The 17,266-nt window shown below is 45.7% G+C and overlaps 1 protein-coding gene across 3 annotated transcripts in view; it reads left to right on the top strand.

Annotated features, from left to right (window-relative positions):
• Nucleotides 1-8,257: 8,257 nt before the first annotated feature.
• Nucleotides 8,258-17,266, top strand: part of LOC144130229 (uncharacterized) — a 75,110-nt gene continuing 66,101 nt past the window's right edge. For 2 of the 3 annotated variants that reach the window (XM_077664205.1, XM_077664202.1), the window contains exon 1: nucleotides 8,258-8,336. In XM_077664205.1, coding sequence (XP_077520331.1) covers nucleotides 8,294-8,336 — 43 coding nt within the window. In that variant the 5' untranslated portion in view covers nucleotides 8,258-8,293. The remainder of the gene's footprint in view (nucleotides 8,337-17,266) is intronic. The other variant, XM_077664203.1, reaches the window with a different exon arrangement.

The following is a 17,266-nucleotide window of genomic DNA, read 5'->3' as shown; positions in this document are numbered from 1 at the left end:
CGCTTTGAACTCGTATACTGTAGCGTCTGTATAGAGGACGCCCTGTCAACCTGCATACCTAGTTTGTAATGCCTCTGCTCAGTCTTTACGTCTGCCTTCGTGAAATTCAGGGTGCATGTTTCTGGGCAGCGGAGGAATTTTAATCGTGTCTCTGATTTGTAGCGGTGTGTCTCTTGGGTGCACATGCTCCTGCTTGAGCTTGTAGACCAATCTGTCTAAAATTTTCCTCCCTGTTTTAGATCCGAGTAGTCTTTCATGCTGCGCGGTAACGGCAGCCTCAGTCAGCTCCACGAGAATGTTCTAGACCCCTAGCTTCACGTCTGTCAGTAGACAAGTTCGGGGGAAGTCCGAGTGCCACCTTGACACTTATTACTGATTTCTAGCTTGTTCCGTTCCACTGTGGTTAGATTGAAGTAGGGTGCCACGTACACTATCCAACTAATTACGAAGGCTTCTGCAACTCTCAAGAGATTCGCCTCCTTCATCCCAGCGTGCCTGTTTGCTATTCGTCTGAAGGGATGACGTGTTTGATTTGCGCTGGCTTCTAACCTAGCAAACGTTTCGTGTTTCTTCCTGCTCACCTGAATTCTAAGCCAGAGGACGCGGATACTGACAACTGCGGGGGTCTCTCCGCCGGTGACGTGCAAGCGAATGTCAGCCTCGCGCTTTTGAAGCCATCATTTTTCGGGGGGCATGAGGAACAATGCTTCCGACTTGTAGGCTGAACACTTAAGTCCTTCTGGTTTCAGGTACTCTTCAATAGTGTCAGTTGCATTTTGCAGAGAGCTTTCAATTTGCCTGTCACCTCACTTGTTTATCCATAATGTTAAGTCTTTCGCCTATATGGTGTGGCTTAGATTCTCAATTTCCGCCAAATATTCCAGGAGTCTGAACATCGCTATGTTGAAGAGCGTTGGTGATAACACTGACCCCTGTGGCGGCCCCCTATTACTCAGTGTAATGTCCTCAATGGAGTCTTCCCCTAGCTTGAGAGTGGCTTTCCTGTTCGTAAGAAAGTCCTTGATGTAGTGGTACACTTTCTTCCCGACATTGAGTTCAGATTCTCCAAGATTGACACGTGTCTCACATAGTCAAATGCCTTTCGCCACATGCAGCCCCACGATCACTCGTGTCTCGGGTTTGCTGTTCCCTAATTTGGTTCTTGAGCTGCAGCATCACGTCGCATGCCAACAGCTTTAGTCTGAAAACGATCATGGTGTCCGGGTACAGCTCATTTCCTCTGTATACTTATTGAGCCGCGTTTGAACGACGTACTCCGCCAGCTCACCCAAGCAGGAGGTGAGCGATATCAGCCTCAGGTTCTCGAAGCCCGGTTTCTTTCCTGACTTGGGCATTAAATGAGGTTTCTGAGTTTCCACTCCAGGGTATCGTCCCTTTCACCCAGCAGTCCTGCATGTACGTTGCGAGGTTGGCGATGGACCTGTCGTCTAAATCAAGCAACATTCTGTTGCTCACTCTATCCGGCCCTGCTGCTGACTTAGTCCAATATTTTATTCTGTGCATAGGGGCAGGCAGTGAAGTGGTCAATAGTCAAAAGCTGAGAAGTTTCAAGTGTGTTATTGTGGTTGCCATTATTTTTGTAATATTTCGATAAAGTTCGAAGGGGTCCCGAAAGAGGCTGTGATGTAACAAAGCAGCACAGATAACAACCATTCATGCAACATGGCAAATGACGGGGCCTTTCGGCCAGGAACAATGACACTAGAAGGCATGAAGCCACAGAACAGCCATCATGCTAGCTTTTGTACTCCTTGGCGGTGGTGTTCAGCACTCAAATACAGGAATGGAAATATTTGGTTGGGGAAGTCAATATTGTGTTATCCGTGCTATTAATTTTAATGTAACGTGATTCCTAAGAGGCTATGCGCATTTTCACCCTGTCCAACATTTTATTCTGTGCTTAGGGGCAGGCAGTGAAGTGGTCAATAGTCAAAAGCTGAGAAGTTTCAAGTGTGTTATTGTGGTTGCCATTATTTTTGTAATATTTAGATAAAGTTAGAAGGGGTCCCGAAAGAGGCTGTGATGTAACAAAGCAGCACAGATAACAACCATTCATGCAACATGGCAAATGACGGGGCCTTTCGGCCAGGAACAATGACACTGGAAGGCATGAAGCCACAGAACAGCCATCATGCTAGCTTTTGTACTCCTTGGCGGTGGTGTTCAGCACTCAAATACAGGAATGGAAATATTTGGTTGGGGAAGTCAATATTGTGTTCACCGTGCTATTAATTTTAATGTAACGTGATTCCTAAGAGGCTATGCGCATTTTCACCCTGTCCACCATCTGGGCAGTGAGTTTTCATTAGCTAGGTTAAAATGAATACAAAAAGTCGGGTTGTTAAAAAATTCCTCATACCTCGAGCCGTGCACGTTAAAGAATGTTGTATTGATGGGGCAAAACAGTACACCAGTCTAGACATTGTAATATGGCCTGCAGCAAATCTCTGTTCATGTAATCTGTGTAGGCCAAAACGATTTGTTTCAGGCCAGCTTGATGGAAGGCGTGATGCGCCGTTGATTTCATAAAGGCTGCCAGTTTTCATCCTCAAACATGCTTTATCAGAATGAGTTTTGAACATTATTTCAAGATTCAGTGACATAACACTTTTTCCTGAATGCTCAAAAAAGAGAGGTTTTACTCGTAATGCAGCTTCAATACAACTCTTTAAGAAACGCCCCCTGCATACTCGGCAGCTATCAAGGAAAAAACACAACATACCTCCTCTTCTTCCTGCGTGTGGAGTGTTGCAAAACTTGGCTGCGACGAGCAGGAGCTAGCCAAGAATATCAGGCTTCTGTAGCGAGCCCAGTTCGGCTGATATATGCCGTCGGGGCTTGCGCTGGAGCGGGCTTTGATCCGGTGCCTCTCACACATAAACTGCGTTCGCTAGTTCGCGAACCGCGCACCCACTTGGGCAGCTGAAAAGGAACGTCAGAAAAGGGAGCAATGGGTACAGCGTGGCAGTTAAATAAAGTTGGTGGCTGCTGTCTCACTTCTCCTGCGGACTACGCCCAGTCACATAGTTAATGCAATAGGTGGTCGGGAAGTCACAACGCCACACCAACCAGACAAGCAGTGCTAACATTATGGAGTGGGGGTACAGAAAAAATATGAACAGACGCCACGGCGTCAGATATGGTCGCCGGTACTCTGCGCGACGTGGTAAGTTTTCGTACGTACCGGTGAATTGGCCTCCCAGTGCCTCGCATATCTCCGCGTAGGCTACTTCTTTAATGTCACGGCGGTGGTAATAGGATCTTTTATTTTCAATAGCAGGCGACGCTCTTCGGTTAGGGAGCTCAGCTCCGCTTCACTTGCGAAGAAAATGTTCCTGCAGTCACTCTTGTGCGAGGTGTCGAAGGTACCGTTTCAAACGACCAGCGCATGCTTAACCTGCCCAAAGAAGGGTTAAAGCTTACCTCTTTGGTAAAAGCAATGTTGACACGATGCCAGTGCGGCTGTCATGATAACCTAAAGGTTTAGTAAGCGCCGAGATGTGTCCGAAATTTATTCTCCGCTGGCTGGATATGGAAGCGGGACCTTGTTTCGACAATATTTTTGCTCGACGGCCGATCGATCTCGCGAGGACATGGTCAGCAGACTGGTTTTGTCGGCGTCGCGGGCATCAAAGCACTTCCAACGTGCCTCTTTTAAAAGGGACGCTTCTAAAATTCATCCATCTAGCCGTAGTGTTTTAACGAGCGAACTCAAGAAGTGTCCAACGTCCCCTTTGCGCGTGGATTTTATTTTCAATCGCAAATTTTAGCTATAAAATTACAATATTGAGGTAATCACACATCGGGAATGCGTCTAGAACCACCCAGACCCGCTTGTGAATTAGCTCTCCGCTATCCGTGATGCGACAGAGTGTATAAATAACATAGCGTCTATAAGAGAAACTCATATCTACAAGGATTCCTCAGCTGCTATTAAACAATTCAAAAGAGTTACAAAGACACTAAGTATCCCTCAGCAGATACATTCTCTCATTATGAAAATGATGAAACGCATTCAGATAAACTGGACACAAGAAGACACTCAGAATATGAACCACAGGAAAGCAAACGCCCGCACTCAAAACCCCAAATGCGAATGCCTCCCCGACTAGCCTTCCCCAATAGCCTTCCCTTTTTATCTCCGCTCCTCTCTTCCCTTCTTGCCGTCCTCTATAACTAGAAGTATACTTTCTCTGATATTAGCGTGCACACACTCCCTCCCTCATAAATAACCGAGATTAGCGACGCTATTCCTTGTTAGGTTAAGGGCTGGGGTGTCCCTTACTCCATCGGTGACTCCATGGCCGGGCTCGAACAATCGCGTATCGCACCCGCGAAGGGACGTCAGTATTGTTGACTTCACTGAACTCGCTGCACGGCGTCACATGGAAGTAGCAAAACTAGCAAGACAGCGGCCTTCACGTATGAAGCTCCCATCCGCGCCTGGCACACAGGGGGAAGGGGGGGGGGGAGAGGTTACTGAACTGTGCGACACCAGCGCTAATCCATTCAGGCTTCGGCGACGACTCGCCACTGTACACTTGCCGCCACCACGTGCCTTATCACTGTTCCCGCACACTGCTGCGGCTGCTTCCGTCGCACAAGCCTGTCTCGCCGCCACGTCCTCTGTTGACCAGCCGTGCACAAGGGGGAACGTTCTTCCATTGTACCCAGGCAGGCTCGAGAAAATTGCTCGTTTCCTGTCTTGAGACGACCTTGCGGCAGGCGTCGAACTTAACAGACGAAATATCTCTTATCGTGTACCTCTCTTATGGCACTCTGGTATAGGCACATACTTTCAGTTAGTTGACACCGACGGAATAATCGGCGACAGGCGAGTGTAATAAGACGGTCGCACGAATATGTTCAGCGGCATTTCACTCTGGTATAGGCACATACTTTCAGTTAGTTGACACCGACGGAATAATCGGCGACAGGCGAGTGTAATAAGACCGTCGCACGAATATGTTCAGCTGCATTTCACTCTGGTATAGAAACATACTTTCAGTTAGTTGACACCGACGGAATAATCGGCGACAGGCGAGTGTAATAAGACGGTCGCACGAATATGTTCAGCTGCATTTCACTCTGGTATAGGCACATACTTTCAGTTAGTTGACACCGACGGAATAATCGGCGACAGGCGAGTGTAATAAGACGGTCGCGCGGACATGTTCAGCTGCATTTCACTTGAAGAATAGTTCAGCTCCTTAGCTGACGTTCTTCTAAACCGCATTCTTCTGCGATTACGTAGCACGTTTCGAGAAACTCGGTTCATGCAATAAATTACACACTTTGGTACAATGGTACAATACTGTGAGCGTCCTACAAAAACTTTGTGGTTTTCCTCCCATGCTTAAATGTACTCCCGTAGAGATGACAATTTTTTTGTACAGGCGCACGTTGGTATATCTAAGACTTGTTCTATAGCAGCACTTCCAAACACTAGTTGTCGGTTTCATATTTTTGCGTCAAATTCGCAGGTCATTTTGCGTAATACGGCATAGCCGCTAATGAATCTAGATATTTGCCATTTATTGCTGATATATTCAGATGTTTTATTCTTGCTTTCTGAAAAGCTGAACGGATAACTATAGAATAAAAACATGCTTGCCCTTCTTTGTTATAAATTTTAAAAACGATTTCTACACATAAAACCATCGAATAGCAATTTATTCTCAAGTTTTTTTTATTTGTGTACACCTCAGCTGATGAAAACACTGAGGCATAAAAATCTAGTTCACTCATAACTGGCTTACTCGCTTGGCCGAACTATTTCTGATGCCGTTCGTGATTTTGCGTGACTGTACTGGTGTGATTAGTGAAAGTTCTAAATTTTGACTTATACTCGGCATGAAGGAATCATTGGAGTGACTTGAGAGCGTACGGCAGCGTGAACTGCTACTACATCATCTGATGCATCGAGTGCACAGACCGCCAACTTTCCAACTGCAGTCCACAACCTCAGCAGAACTAAACTATCTTTTGAGTTCTGAACGGCCCTTGAATCCGTTGTGTAATATTGCTAACTTCTGTTCAGTGGAACTAACGGTCAAATGAACTGCCGCTAAAGATGCCGTATATATGACAGAGGTATATGGTTAACACTACCTGAACGTAAACACAACAACCATCACCACCAGTCACCGTTGACTAGTTCGCAGAGAACAAAGGAGGGCCTTCCTGACCCGCCAAATCGTTGACTAGTTCGCAGAGAACAAAGGAGGGCCTTCCTGACACGCCATATAACCTGTCCAATACTGTGAGCGTCCTACAAAAACTTTGTGGTTTTCCTCCCATGCACTCCATGCTTAAATGTACTCCCGTAGAGACGACAATCTTTTTTTGTACAGGCGCACGTTGGTATATCTAAGACTTGTTCTATAGCAGCAGTTCCAAACACATGTCGGTTTCACATTTTTGCGTCAAATTCACAGGTCCTTTTGTGTAATACGGCATAGCCGCTAATGAATCTACATATTTGCCTTATATTGCTGATGTATTCAAATGTTTTCTTCTTGTTTTTTGAAAAGCAGACTCAAGAATACTGTCTTTCCCTACAAAGGTGGCAATGACCGCTCAACTAGTGACACCGAGAATGGCGTGCCGCACTGCATCGAAGCAAAACTTTAACGACGCACATTCTACTAATGGGGGTACTTTTTCTCGCAATTGTTTTTTGAACAAAACTACATGGCTCTCTGGAATGCTGCGTCGACAAATTGCTGCTCAGACGTCTACACATAAGTTGCGAGACAGCGCAAGAAGTGTTTTCAAAGCTTTCTAACAAGTTTCACAATGCTTTTTTCAAGATATAAATAAAAAATTATATATTCATTACGTCCACTAATAAGTGGCGAGGTATTTTATTCCATAGCGTCTCTACATTGGAAAAGAACACTCGAAGGTTGCAGATAGAGGCTCCTTTCGAATTTCCAGATACCATCTTCAAGTTGCAGCTGCGCAAAAAAAAATATTTTTGTTCGTCTGCCGATAGAAACAAAAAGGGCAACCTCAAGAGAAGTCAGAAGGCACTCCTCGGGCACCGCTCTTGCGTTTAGCACTGTATATGCTGATAAAACATTGTCGACGTATATACGAAACCATAACCTTGAAAGTGAGCCCTTAATCTCACGTCTGATGAGCTTGTCAGATGGGAGTAAACTTAGATACACTTGGAGCAACGTCCACGCTGATAACTGTGGCAGCTTCCAAGAGTAGGGGAGGCGTCATCGCTAAGGGTCGCAGAATGCCATGCCCGCCCGTCTGTATACTAATAAATTTTTGTTGGTATTTGAGAACATTCCACACCTGGCATGGTCAATCGACCACTCACATGCGCGAAACTTTCCATATTGGTCGGTGTGTACGCATCGATGTTCTTCTGCTGACTTGAGAACCATTTCTGCCTCACATTTTCGCAAGCATCTACCACAAGATGTTCCCTAGCTGGTCAATTCTGACCGTCACTTTGCTACGCTTACAAAGGATGAAGCGTTATACCTACTGAAAAAAAACACTCCGAATTGGTTAAATTTAAAGTTTATGCTCAATGCAGCACGCTCGAACATAAACCTCAATCTAATGGTTTCGGTTGATGAGGCCAAACGCAAGAACAGCAGCCACGGAAGTTCAGCGCGGAAAATTTAGCTACAATCGCTATTTCGGTGGGCTCTACAATCTTAGTTAATGTTTAAAGCATTCGTTGTTCTGAGCCTGGGCGTAAGTAAATAATAAACACCTGCCCTGAAGCAGTGTCTCGATAGCTCCAATGAACGAAATTATATATAAACTGAGGGTTTGTATCTACACTGGCATAGGTAGTTCTCCTTCCGCGGTGCACTGCTGCCGTGCGCGCATGCAACCTGCTCGTCAACACTGCTGCCCACTTAATCATTGACACCTCATTTCTGTAATGAAGATAGGCTCAGAGTTTTTATTCACTGATTTTGAGAAAAACTTCAAAGTGCTCCTCTAACAAGAGTTTTTCAACCCTTGAAATACGCGCTTAAAAATTTCAGACAGCCAGCCGTTAAATTAGTAAGAAAAAATGAGTCTCCTGGGTATTGTACGCGCTGAAAATAACTACTTATTCTGTATACGAACAATGACACTTGTAATTCCTCCTAAGCCATCTGTGCTACAGGCAATAGCTTGGAAGTAAAATTTTATTTTTATATTTTATACTATTCATGCCCGCCACTGCCTATATAAACAAAGCATCTCCGCTCATCTTCACATGCGTAGGGAAGCCAGTACAAGAGAGTAGAGCATGATGCGCAGTTCTTCCTTTGGCCTATTGGTTCTGGGCTATGGTAAGTTTTTTTTGTTATTTCAGGCTCCCGAAGAACTGAGAGAAGTGTGAAGAATGCCCATATAACTACGCCAACATAGGCAGTTTTCAGATTGAGTTTTAACGTGACATCGTTAAGGAGCTCTTGCCGCAGAAAGGCCTGCGTCGGCGTCGTTGTCCATGGGATGGGTGAAAATTTCATATAAAATCCAAGAGACGCAACCTACGCAGCAGGTGTGTCACGTAGGTCCCGTGACCTTGCAACGTCATCAGAGCTTGCCCACCAGGTTCTAAGCAAGCAGCTCGCCGTTGCACGTGGTGGTTAAGTTAATGATTGGTCGTGAGAGGTTGCTCGCGAAGAGCAACCTATATCTCACAAGAACAGCAGGTGGCAGCACCTGCAATCGCAAGGCACTGGCGCAACGCTAAACCGCCGCACTACTGCTCCTGGAGTGATGAGAATTCCAAGGGATTTATGAATATAATGTAGACAATCACCAGTTCCGCATATAAGGGCGAAAACCCATTAACGATATGGTGCCATACTATTCAGGCCGCGCAGAAGCGTCCCCTCCAGTTCTTGTGGAGCTAGTTAAACTACGTACAATATACGGTTAAAATTACTGAACCCGATACGGAAATAATAAGTGCCAAAAAATTCCACAGTGCCAAGTCAGCTGGTAATGTGTAGATGGCACTGAAATACGCCCGCAGAACGTATTGTGGAAGCTCAAATCTTTTCTACGGGGCGTGGTCAGGAAAATTCGATAAAAGCTACTGGAGCGCGTATCCACAATGTCATAAACTCAACGTACTTAATGGACTCGCCAGATGTGGAATAAAATTTTTCTGGCATGCAAAACTCATTCCTCCGAGGGGTTTTATTAATGAGGTGTGGGTTTCGGCTGTTGGTAATTCATTTTTAACAACAACGTCCTTAATGGCTTCTGCACCTTTTGTTACCAGTCAAGACTTCGTTCTATTACCCTAATGATAGCAAGACAAGCACTGCTACTGTCTCCGGAATTAGATTGCATGTGATACACTATCTCACCAGAGGTATTTGAATGCATCCATTTCGATACTGAAATACAATCTTAACCTGCTCCCCTAACAACGCTCGAAGAAGGCTTTATACACTTTGGCCAGCAATTTGCTTCCCATTGGAACAATCATCCAAGAATGACATGAACTGCTGCACCCTCGAAATGTCGCTTACCCTGGAATTTTGTTCTCACCTGGTTTATTGTCGTCAGTTTATGCATGTTTCGGTAACACTTAGCAGTGGCAGCACCGTAGCAACAAGAAAACACGAGAACTTCACAAACAAATTTCATAGCTTTTCTTTGCATACTTCTTCACCGCAGCGGTGGCCAATTGGTTGAGCATCCGCCTCGCATGTGGCAGGTGCAGGCTTCGATCCCCAGTGCCGCCGGACACCCATCGGTGATACAATAGGTACAAGCTTTCCCCTGGCCCGGGGCTCGGTTTTTCTTGGGTGAAACGTTTGAAAAATTGGTCGTGGACCCTACCTTGAGTAGTCGAAAATACCTTGTGTCATGGCGCTCTTTGGCCATAGATGCCCTTGCGCGATAAAAATCCATATTCATCATGCATACTTTTTCCCTTGCGTCCTATGTGTGGCGGGTGCCTATGCAGTGAATATAGACCGACACTGATCTGTGAAGTAAAAAAGATACAGTGGCGCTTTTGTCGCCGGCTGGGACGACTGATGTAAAACTGGAGGTAAAAATTAGGCTTAGCACCCCTAGGATTAGATGGAAGAAAATGTATTAAAAGAAGTTTTCTGATTTCACAATACACCTATGACGTCGTCTCTTCCTGAAGAACAGCGCAGTCTATCCTAAAACAGACCGTCAAATTATACAGTGTCATTTCGAAGGCGATGTATTTTTACAACCGCCGCTTTAAGTGCGCGTGGGGGTGATTCTCGGCTAGAGGTTCGGAACGGGACCGCGGCCCATGGTGGAAATGGTTTTTCCGTACTCTCTAGTGTAGTGTTTAATGCTTGAGCATAAGATGTGCTTTGTGGTGACCATTTTGCCGTAGAGTTCACATGCAGGCTTTTCCTGTTCCGCCAGGATGAAGGTGTATTTGAGTTTTGTGTGTCCAATATGCGGACGACATTTATATCAGCTCAATAAAGTGTTTCTGGTGTGTACACGATTTCTATTCTCCTAAAATGGGTTTTATCAGGTGTAACTTGCAATTTTCCTGATTATTTCGTGCAGACTACAATTTATCCTTCTGGTCTCTGTGTACTAACTACCCGCAATCTTTACTGGTAGGAATTATTTTTTACATTTGCTTGTTGCAACCTTGTGCATCGCATATGTCCGCTTTCTCGTTTCCGCTAAATTCTACGTGGCTCAGAACCCAACATAATTTTCTCTTATGTGCTTACGTTATTCTTCAAGTCATATTGCGTAATACATCAGGCAATAAATATGAATTTTTCTGTAGAGTTGCGCTGCGAATACACAGAGGGAATTAATGTCGATAATACTGTTCTCAATGCGCCGCTCTTGCTTCCTACTTTCTCTACAGATGCCAACACAGCTTTACATTCCGCTGCAATTATTGATGCACACTGAGGAAGTCCAATTTTTCCCAGTTCTCCTCCTCTACTGTAAATCTAAAATATTCTGTAGTTTTTGTACCGTCCGAGTAGAACTCGGCGTAGATGTCGTGAATTTCCTGTGAAGTACTCCTTTACGAAATGTTGAGACGGGGCTCGCCTCTTGTTGAATTCAGAAAGAGTGAAGTCCCAGAATGCCGGAAAGCTTTACTATAGGTTTCACTGGGCCATGGCTTTGTGGAATTTAATGTAATATGTTCAAAATACGAAGTTTGTGGCATATCTCTTCAAACCGCAAAGGCAATGGCTTTGTTTCTCAGAGATCATTGGTCGATATTATTCAAGACAGAATATTTGTGACGATTGGATAACAAGAGCTTTTTCTTTGTTATCCAGCTCGAAGAACATAAACACATGTGAGTGCTATTTTTCTATTTTCTAGAGAGCGCTCATTTGCTTGCACTTGTAGGCTCACTACTAGGAACGTTCTGTATGTTTCACACGATAGTTGCAGACGTAGATTATGAACTGGATCCAATCGTTTTAAATATGAATGTTTTGCTCCAGGCATAGATTACACTATCATATTCTTGAAGAAAGCTTAAAAGGGAGCGATAAATTTGTAGAAGACATGCTCTATCAGACCCTCGATATTTCTATGAAACACTTTAAATATGTTCAAATCTCAGGAAGCCTTACCAGCTGCTGGCATGGCGGCTCTGCAAGACCGTTTTTGTGAGAGACACGAAGTGTTCACCAGAATTCGCTACGATAAAACAACTTTCGGTGTGTAAGAGCAGCACGGTTAATAATACCATGTAATTTTTTCCTTAATGACAGCATTTTAATTTTCACACTGTTCTTTGTAAATAGTTCCACCCGACCATAAGGATAAAGACCCAAAACAGGCGTTGTGCGCTGTTCACACTTTTGCGACAAATATTTTAATCCGCCTGAAATAAGACCAGTTTAGAGTAGCTTGAGTGCTTGAATAACTTTAGTATATTCGTAGCGGAATTGCTTTTTCTAATTAATATAGACAGTTCACAGTATTTGGTCATATTATGTAAAGTAGCTTTGTCTGCTTAGACATTACACAATTTTTTTTATTAATTGGTACCAACTGATTTTCTATTTGTTATGTTCGGTGCGCCGCAAGGCGCATGCAGGGTCAGGTGAAGCAAGAATGCATCAACACAATTTTTTTTTGCCTAAATTACATATCCGGGCCTCCAGAAAGCCGAAAAGACCATTTTTCATCGAAATATCAAAAGTGAGCTTTTGCAGCAATATAAAAATTTTCTTCACAAATTGCGAGAATAGTTGAAATTGCCACATTAGTTGAAGAACTTAGAATAAAGTGTCCAGGGTCGAGGGCCTGTCACATAGACCTGGAGTGTCACGGAACCCCTCTTTGTTTCGAAATCGCAAAGACATTTCAACATCGCACGAAAATATTGATATATGGATGGTGATCAAATTTCTCAGCATGAAACACGCAGACGATGTGCCACTAAGCTGACTGTTTTTAAAATGCTACCGAGTTCACCGGTACTAACAGAATGCACAGCGCACGAAGGACGGGACAAGAAAGAGACAAACACAGCGCTACTTGTCCCATCCTTCGTGCGCTGTGCCTTCTGTTAGTACCATGTACCGACTAGCCCAGACAAACACCTTATTACTGATTTCACCGGATGACGCAAAAAAACACTCCATGAGAGACATGAAGGCTGCTAACTTGAGGAGGAGGAAAAATATCTGGCAGGCGCACACAACTCACATTATTATCTGCAAACTGGCTTATTGCGCACCTGAGAACTTGAGCCTCAAAATGGTCCAGATGTGCGGATTCACTATGCCACAAATTTGTTGCCGTGAGCACGGAGGAACTAGCCCGCAGCATTGGATTCCGAAAGTTTGCCATTCTGGCGGTCTTAAGCCAACCACTAAGTCCGGAGTTTTTGAGGAGGAAGACAAAAAAAATTGCTCTTTGAAACATGCACGACCCTTCAGAAGTTAGGCGCATGATAGCACAGGCGGAAAATAGCAGGAAAAAAATTGGTCAAAAGTCGATGGCGAATAAAAGGAAAATGCTGGAAATTGTTCATTGACGGATAATGATGCCATCGTCGTTTTCAAGTTCTCGTGGAGCTGCGCCTCTCGCGCAGCGGCGCTTTGTATCCATAAAACAAGAACAAAAAAACCCTTCGTTCTTTTCTGTTGCGGCCGTGTCGGCTCCGCTCCTCTGAGGCGTGCACGCAACAGCAGGTCAACCCTGAGGTCCATCACGTGGTGCCGAAACCCGGGAATCTCACCCGAGACCACCGACGGCGACATAAGGCGCGACATTAGTAAAGAAGACTGGCCAAGCTTGCGACAGGGGCGAAGATTGGCGCTCTCCCTTAGCCAATTGGGAGAGCGCGTTAGACGTGTTCTAGCGCGCATAATTATCTGCGTGTCGTCTGCTCGCGTAGTACACATATATGGCTTGAAAACAGTATAAATCGACGCCGTTTATACGTACCATCTCCGTATGCACGCATATGTACACTAAATACAAGCATTTTGCATGACGTTAAACCACGCGTCCAATTCGCACATTTATTTCAGCGCATGCAGACGAAGACATAACGATAAGGTCAGCCTCGTGACTCGTCTGGGGGTTTGAATGGAAAGAATTTTTGTCAGCAAATCGAAGGTCCCCTTTAGGGCTAAAAGTAACAGAATCGTCACTCTAATTAAAATAAAGCAAATTTATTGTTCATACGATTTATTATAGGCGGCATTACACGAAGTGATAGCCACGTGTCCAACTTATGACCAGTGAACGTACAGAAAACGGCAGCAACAACGACGAATTCAGTTCGAGGCGAGAGGTTGTGCTTCGAAGGGCGCAGCCATTTTGTAAACGAAGTTTTAGAGCACGCAAGAGTCACGCACGCAAAAATTTGGAAATAGCGCGCGTTAGGTCTCGACATGAAATATCATTTTGTGAGGTGCACACCAAATCATCTTGGATTTTCAAACGCTGTGCGTCGACAGCGGTGCGTCGGACAGCGGAGCGCTGCGCGTGCCAGCCCAGCATTGCGCGTGAGCGCGTGCGAAGGGTGTGTGCGAGGCGACGGCGACAAAGATCTCGGCGAGCACGAGGAGCGGAAAGCTGGCGGGTCAGAAAACCGAGGTGTTAAGGAAGACAGCGCAGCGGAGATTATGTCATTAAAGCATGGAGGCGGCAGCCTTCGGACGTTTGGTCCCTGCTGCCTTGGGCCTCCCTGGGATCACCGAATAAAACCTCCTGCGTTCTCTGCAAGTGTGGAGGCGGCAGCCTATGGACTGAGCATCCGTGCTGCTTAATGGCACTCTTGGATAGCCTGCTTTAAGCCTCTGGCGTTTCGTGACGCCGTCGACGAGATCTGGCTACGTTTTTTCCTGCTGTTGCCAAGCTCATCGGGCTCTTGACTGGAGACCACCGGCGTCTCCCTGTGCTCCTCTCCGGTCCTAATACCACCTGGCTCCTTTCCGTCGCTTCCATCGACGCATCGCCAGCGACGCGTCGCACTACATCGACCCACGTTCGCCCTGTATGCAAGGCATCCCCGCTTCACCTGGGACGCTCAGTACCTAGTGAACTTTTTCCTTTTATTCTGTAGTGTTGTACGCTTGCTGAGTGTGTGTTTTTCTTGTTGGCGTGTTTGTTTCTTATTGGCCCCTTTTCCTTTAAACTATAAGCACGGCTTATTTTGTTTTGTTTGATTTCTGTGTTCTCCTGTTCTCTTGTTCGAACCTGCACGCGATAGCGTTCCCCCTGTGAAAGCCGGGGACGTGCTACCAATTCGCGACACATTTGCCGCATGCGCACTGTAAAGCAGGCTATTCCTTATGCCTATATGCGTACGTTATACTGGCACTAAATTCCGCGGCGTCTGAACGTTTCCTGTGCACTCTTCGCAGCTCTGGTAGTGCTGCGAGGAATTGCAGGGATGGAGTATAGAGACGCTGCTACGTACGGCGACAAGGTAGTGAAAACAACAGCGAGACTCCGTCTGCGGCTCCGGACCCAAAGTTCTACCTAGACGGAGCACCAATCGGCGAGCCGCGGACGTCCCAAGTGAATTGTCGCTTGCCCCAATTGGACCTCTTAAAGTTCGATGGAAACCGAATGAGGTGGTCAAGATTTAGGAGTCAGTTCGGATGTACAGCAGATGATATCACGGGACTCAACTCTAGAGACCAGTTTAACTACTTGAGCACGCTCCTGGCTGGGACAGCAGCGTCAGTGATCGCAGGCCTTAAGCCGACTGCCCACTATTAACAGGATGTCATCGCGTTGCTTCAAAGGCGTTTCGGCGATCAACAGGCTATAGTTCAAGATCACCTGCAAGGTCTGCTGGATTTGAGGGTGATATTTTCATCAGCCGAAGTTCGTCCGTTGCTCAATTTATGTGACGAAGTGCATTTGCATATGCGCAGTTTAAAGGCACCAGGAATGATTTCACCAAAGTATTGCTTCATGCTGCGTGAAATTTTATTCAGATCACTTTCTTCTAACATGGTACGGCGTTCTTGTGAACTGCACAAGCCCAAACCATCGACACCCCTGCTTTCATCTTCGCCGCAATACGCTTCCACAGAGGGTTTGAGAGAGGCGGAGCAGGATCTTCGAGTTCTTCTGTTTTCTTTCGAACGTCATCTCTAATGTATGGAGGCAGCAGCGGAACACAGAGTGCAGCGTCGTCGGAACACTGTGACATTGCCAGAGGCTCGAAAATCAGCATTCTATCGCAAGGCAACGACAGCATCAGCCCTCCATACAACCACTGTGAGTCAGCTAAAAGGATGTTTTTTTCTGTCAATTGCACAAGCATTTATCGGACAACTGCGACTCGAAGCAGATGACTGCATCACAGAAAACAGAACAGCTGAAGCACAACGGCCCTTGCTTCCGCTGTTTAAAGCAAGGGCACCTTACCTAGAACTGCGAAGTTTTATTAAATGACGTAAATCTTCGCGAGGGCACGCACCATCCATGTGCACTGCTGAGAATTCTCCCACAGATTCTAAGAACGTTATATTAACACCTGTTATCTTTCTAACTAAATCACCGGATGTACAGAGATCCTACCGACTTTGAAAGTTAGAACCTCAGGAGTTACTGCATCTGGCCCCTAGCGACTTCTTCTAAGAAGTACTTGCAACTGGGCTTGTTGGTGCATATTCGTGAAAGACATAAGAGCGCAAACTGGCAACACGGACAAGGAAGGGAACAGGACGAGCGCTACACTTTCAACAGGGTTTATTCAGGGAAGAGCGTATATATAGCCTCTGACCTTATCCATGCTCTTAATCTCAATTTGATAAACATCTACCTTTCACAGATATGCCTCAAGACACATCATTTCACTGTGCCGGATAATAACCGAGGTATCACTGATGCAATTGTCGCCTCGTTTTTTGATATAAAAGGCTTCCACGAGCTCACGTTCGGTCTTATCACGGCTTTTCAGTAGCACTTTACATTCAGGCAGTCGGGGCTTGCAGACTATACGTTTCTGTTTCGAGCATGCTTGGCAGTGGTCTGGAAGATGGGCTCCTTTCTTATTCAATGAATTCTTGTGTTCAAGCAGGCGCTCATTAAGACACCGGCCGGTCTGTCCAACGTATACCTTCCCGCATGTAAGCGGGAACTCGCACACCACTCCTTTCTTGCAGCCAACAAGTGGCGTTCGGTGTCTGATGGCGCACTCTTGCATTTCCTTTCTCCCAATACGTGAGCACATTCCGGCTAGTTTTCGCGGCGCTGAAAATACCACGTTGACGCCGTACTTATTGGCCACCTTCTTGAGGTTATGAGAGGTGTGGTGTACGTAAGGTACAACTTCCGGCCTTTCCAGCCTTTTTTCTTGAGGTCTGTTGTTTTCATTGCTGCCCTTCAGCTTTTTCAGCAAGTTCTGCGTCACGGAGAGAACCAGGGGAGCCGGGAAGCCTGCATTCTGCAACCTGGACACCTGAGATGCAAAGCTGGCGTGCATGGCATGGTGGCAGGACTTCTTTAGTGCGGACGCAAGGCACTGGGAAGCGATAGCCCTCTTAACGGTCTTAGAATGGTTTGAATGAAATGGCAACAAATCTTTCTTGGCGCGTGGACAGTATCGCCAGCAAACATGTGAAGGGTGAAAGGTTAGGTTGAGGTCTAAAAACTTTAATTGGTTATTACTGCTAGGCAGTTCGTGAGTGAAGGTGAGGCCCATGCTGTTTCGACCAAACGTACCTAAAACATCAGCTACTGCTTCGTCAAAACTAAATTCGCTATCTGCCAACAAGACCAGGTAATCGTCTACATATCTAAAAAC

Source organism: Amblyomma americanum, chromosome 4 (genome assembly GCF_052857255.1).
Source record: "Amblyomma americanum isolate KBUSLIRL-KWMA chromosome 4, ASM5285725v1, whole genome shotgun sequence".
NCBI classification, from domain to species: domain Eukaryota; kingdom Metazoa; phylum Arthropoda; class Arachnida; order Ixodida; family Ixodidae; genus Amblyomma; species Amblyomma americanum.
This window is presented reverse-complemented; position numbering and strand designations above follow the sequence as displayed.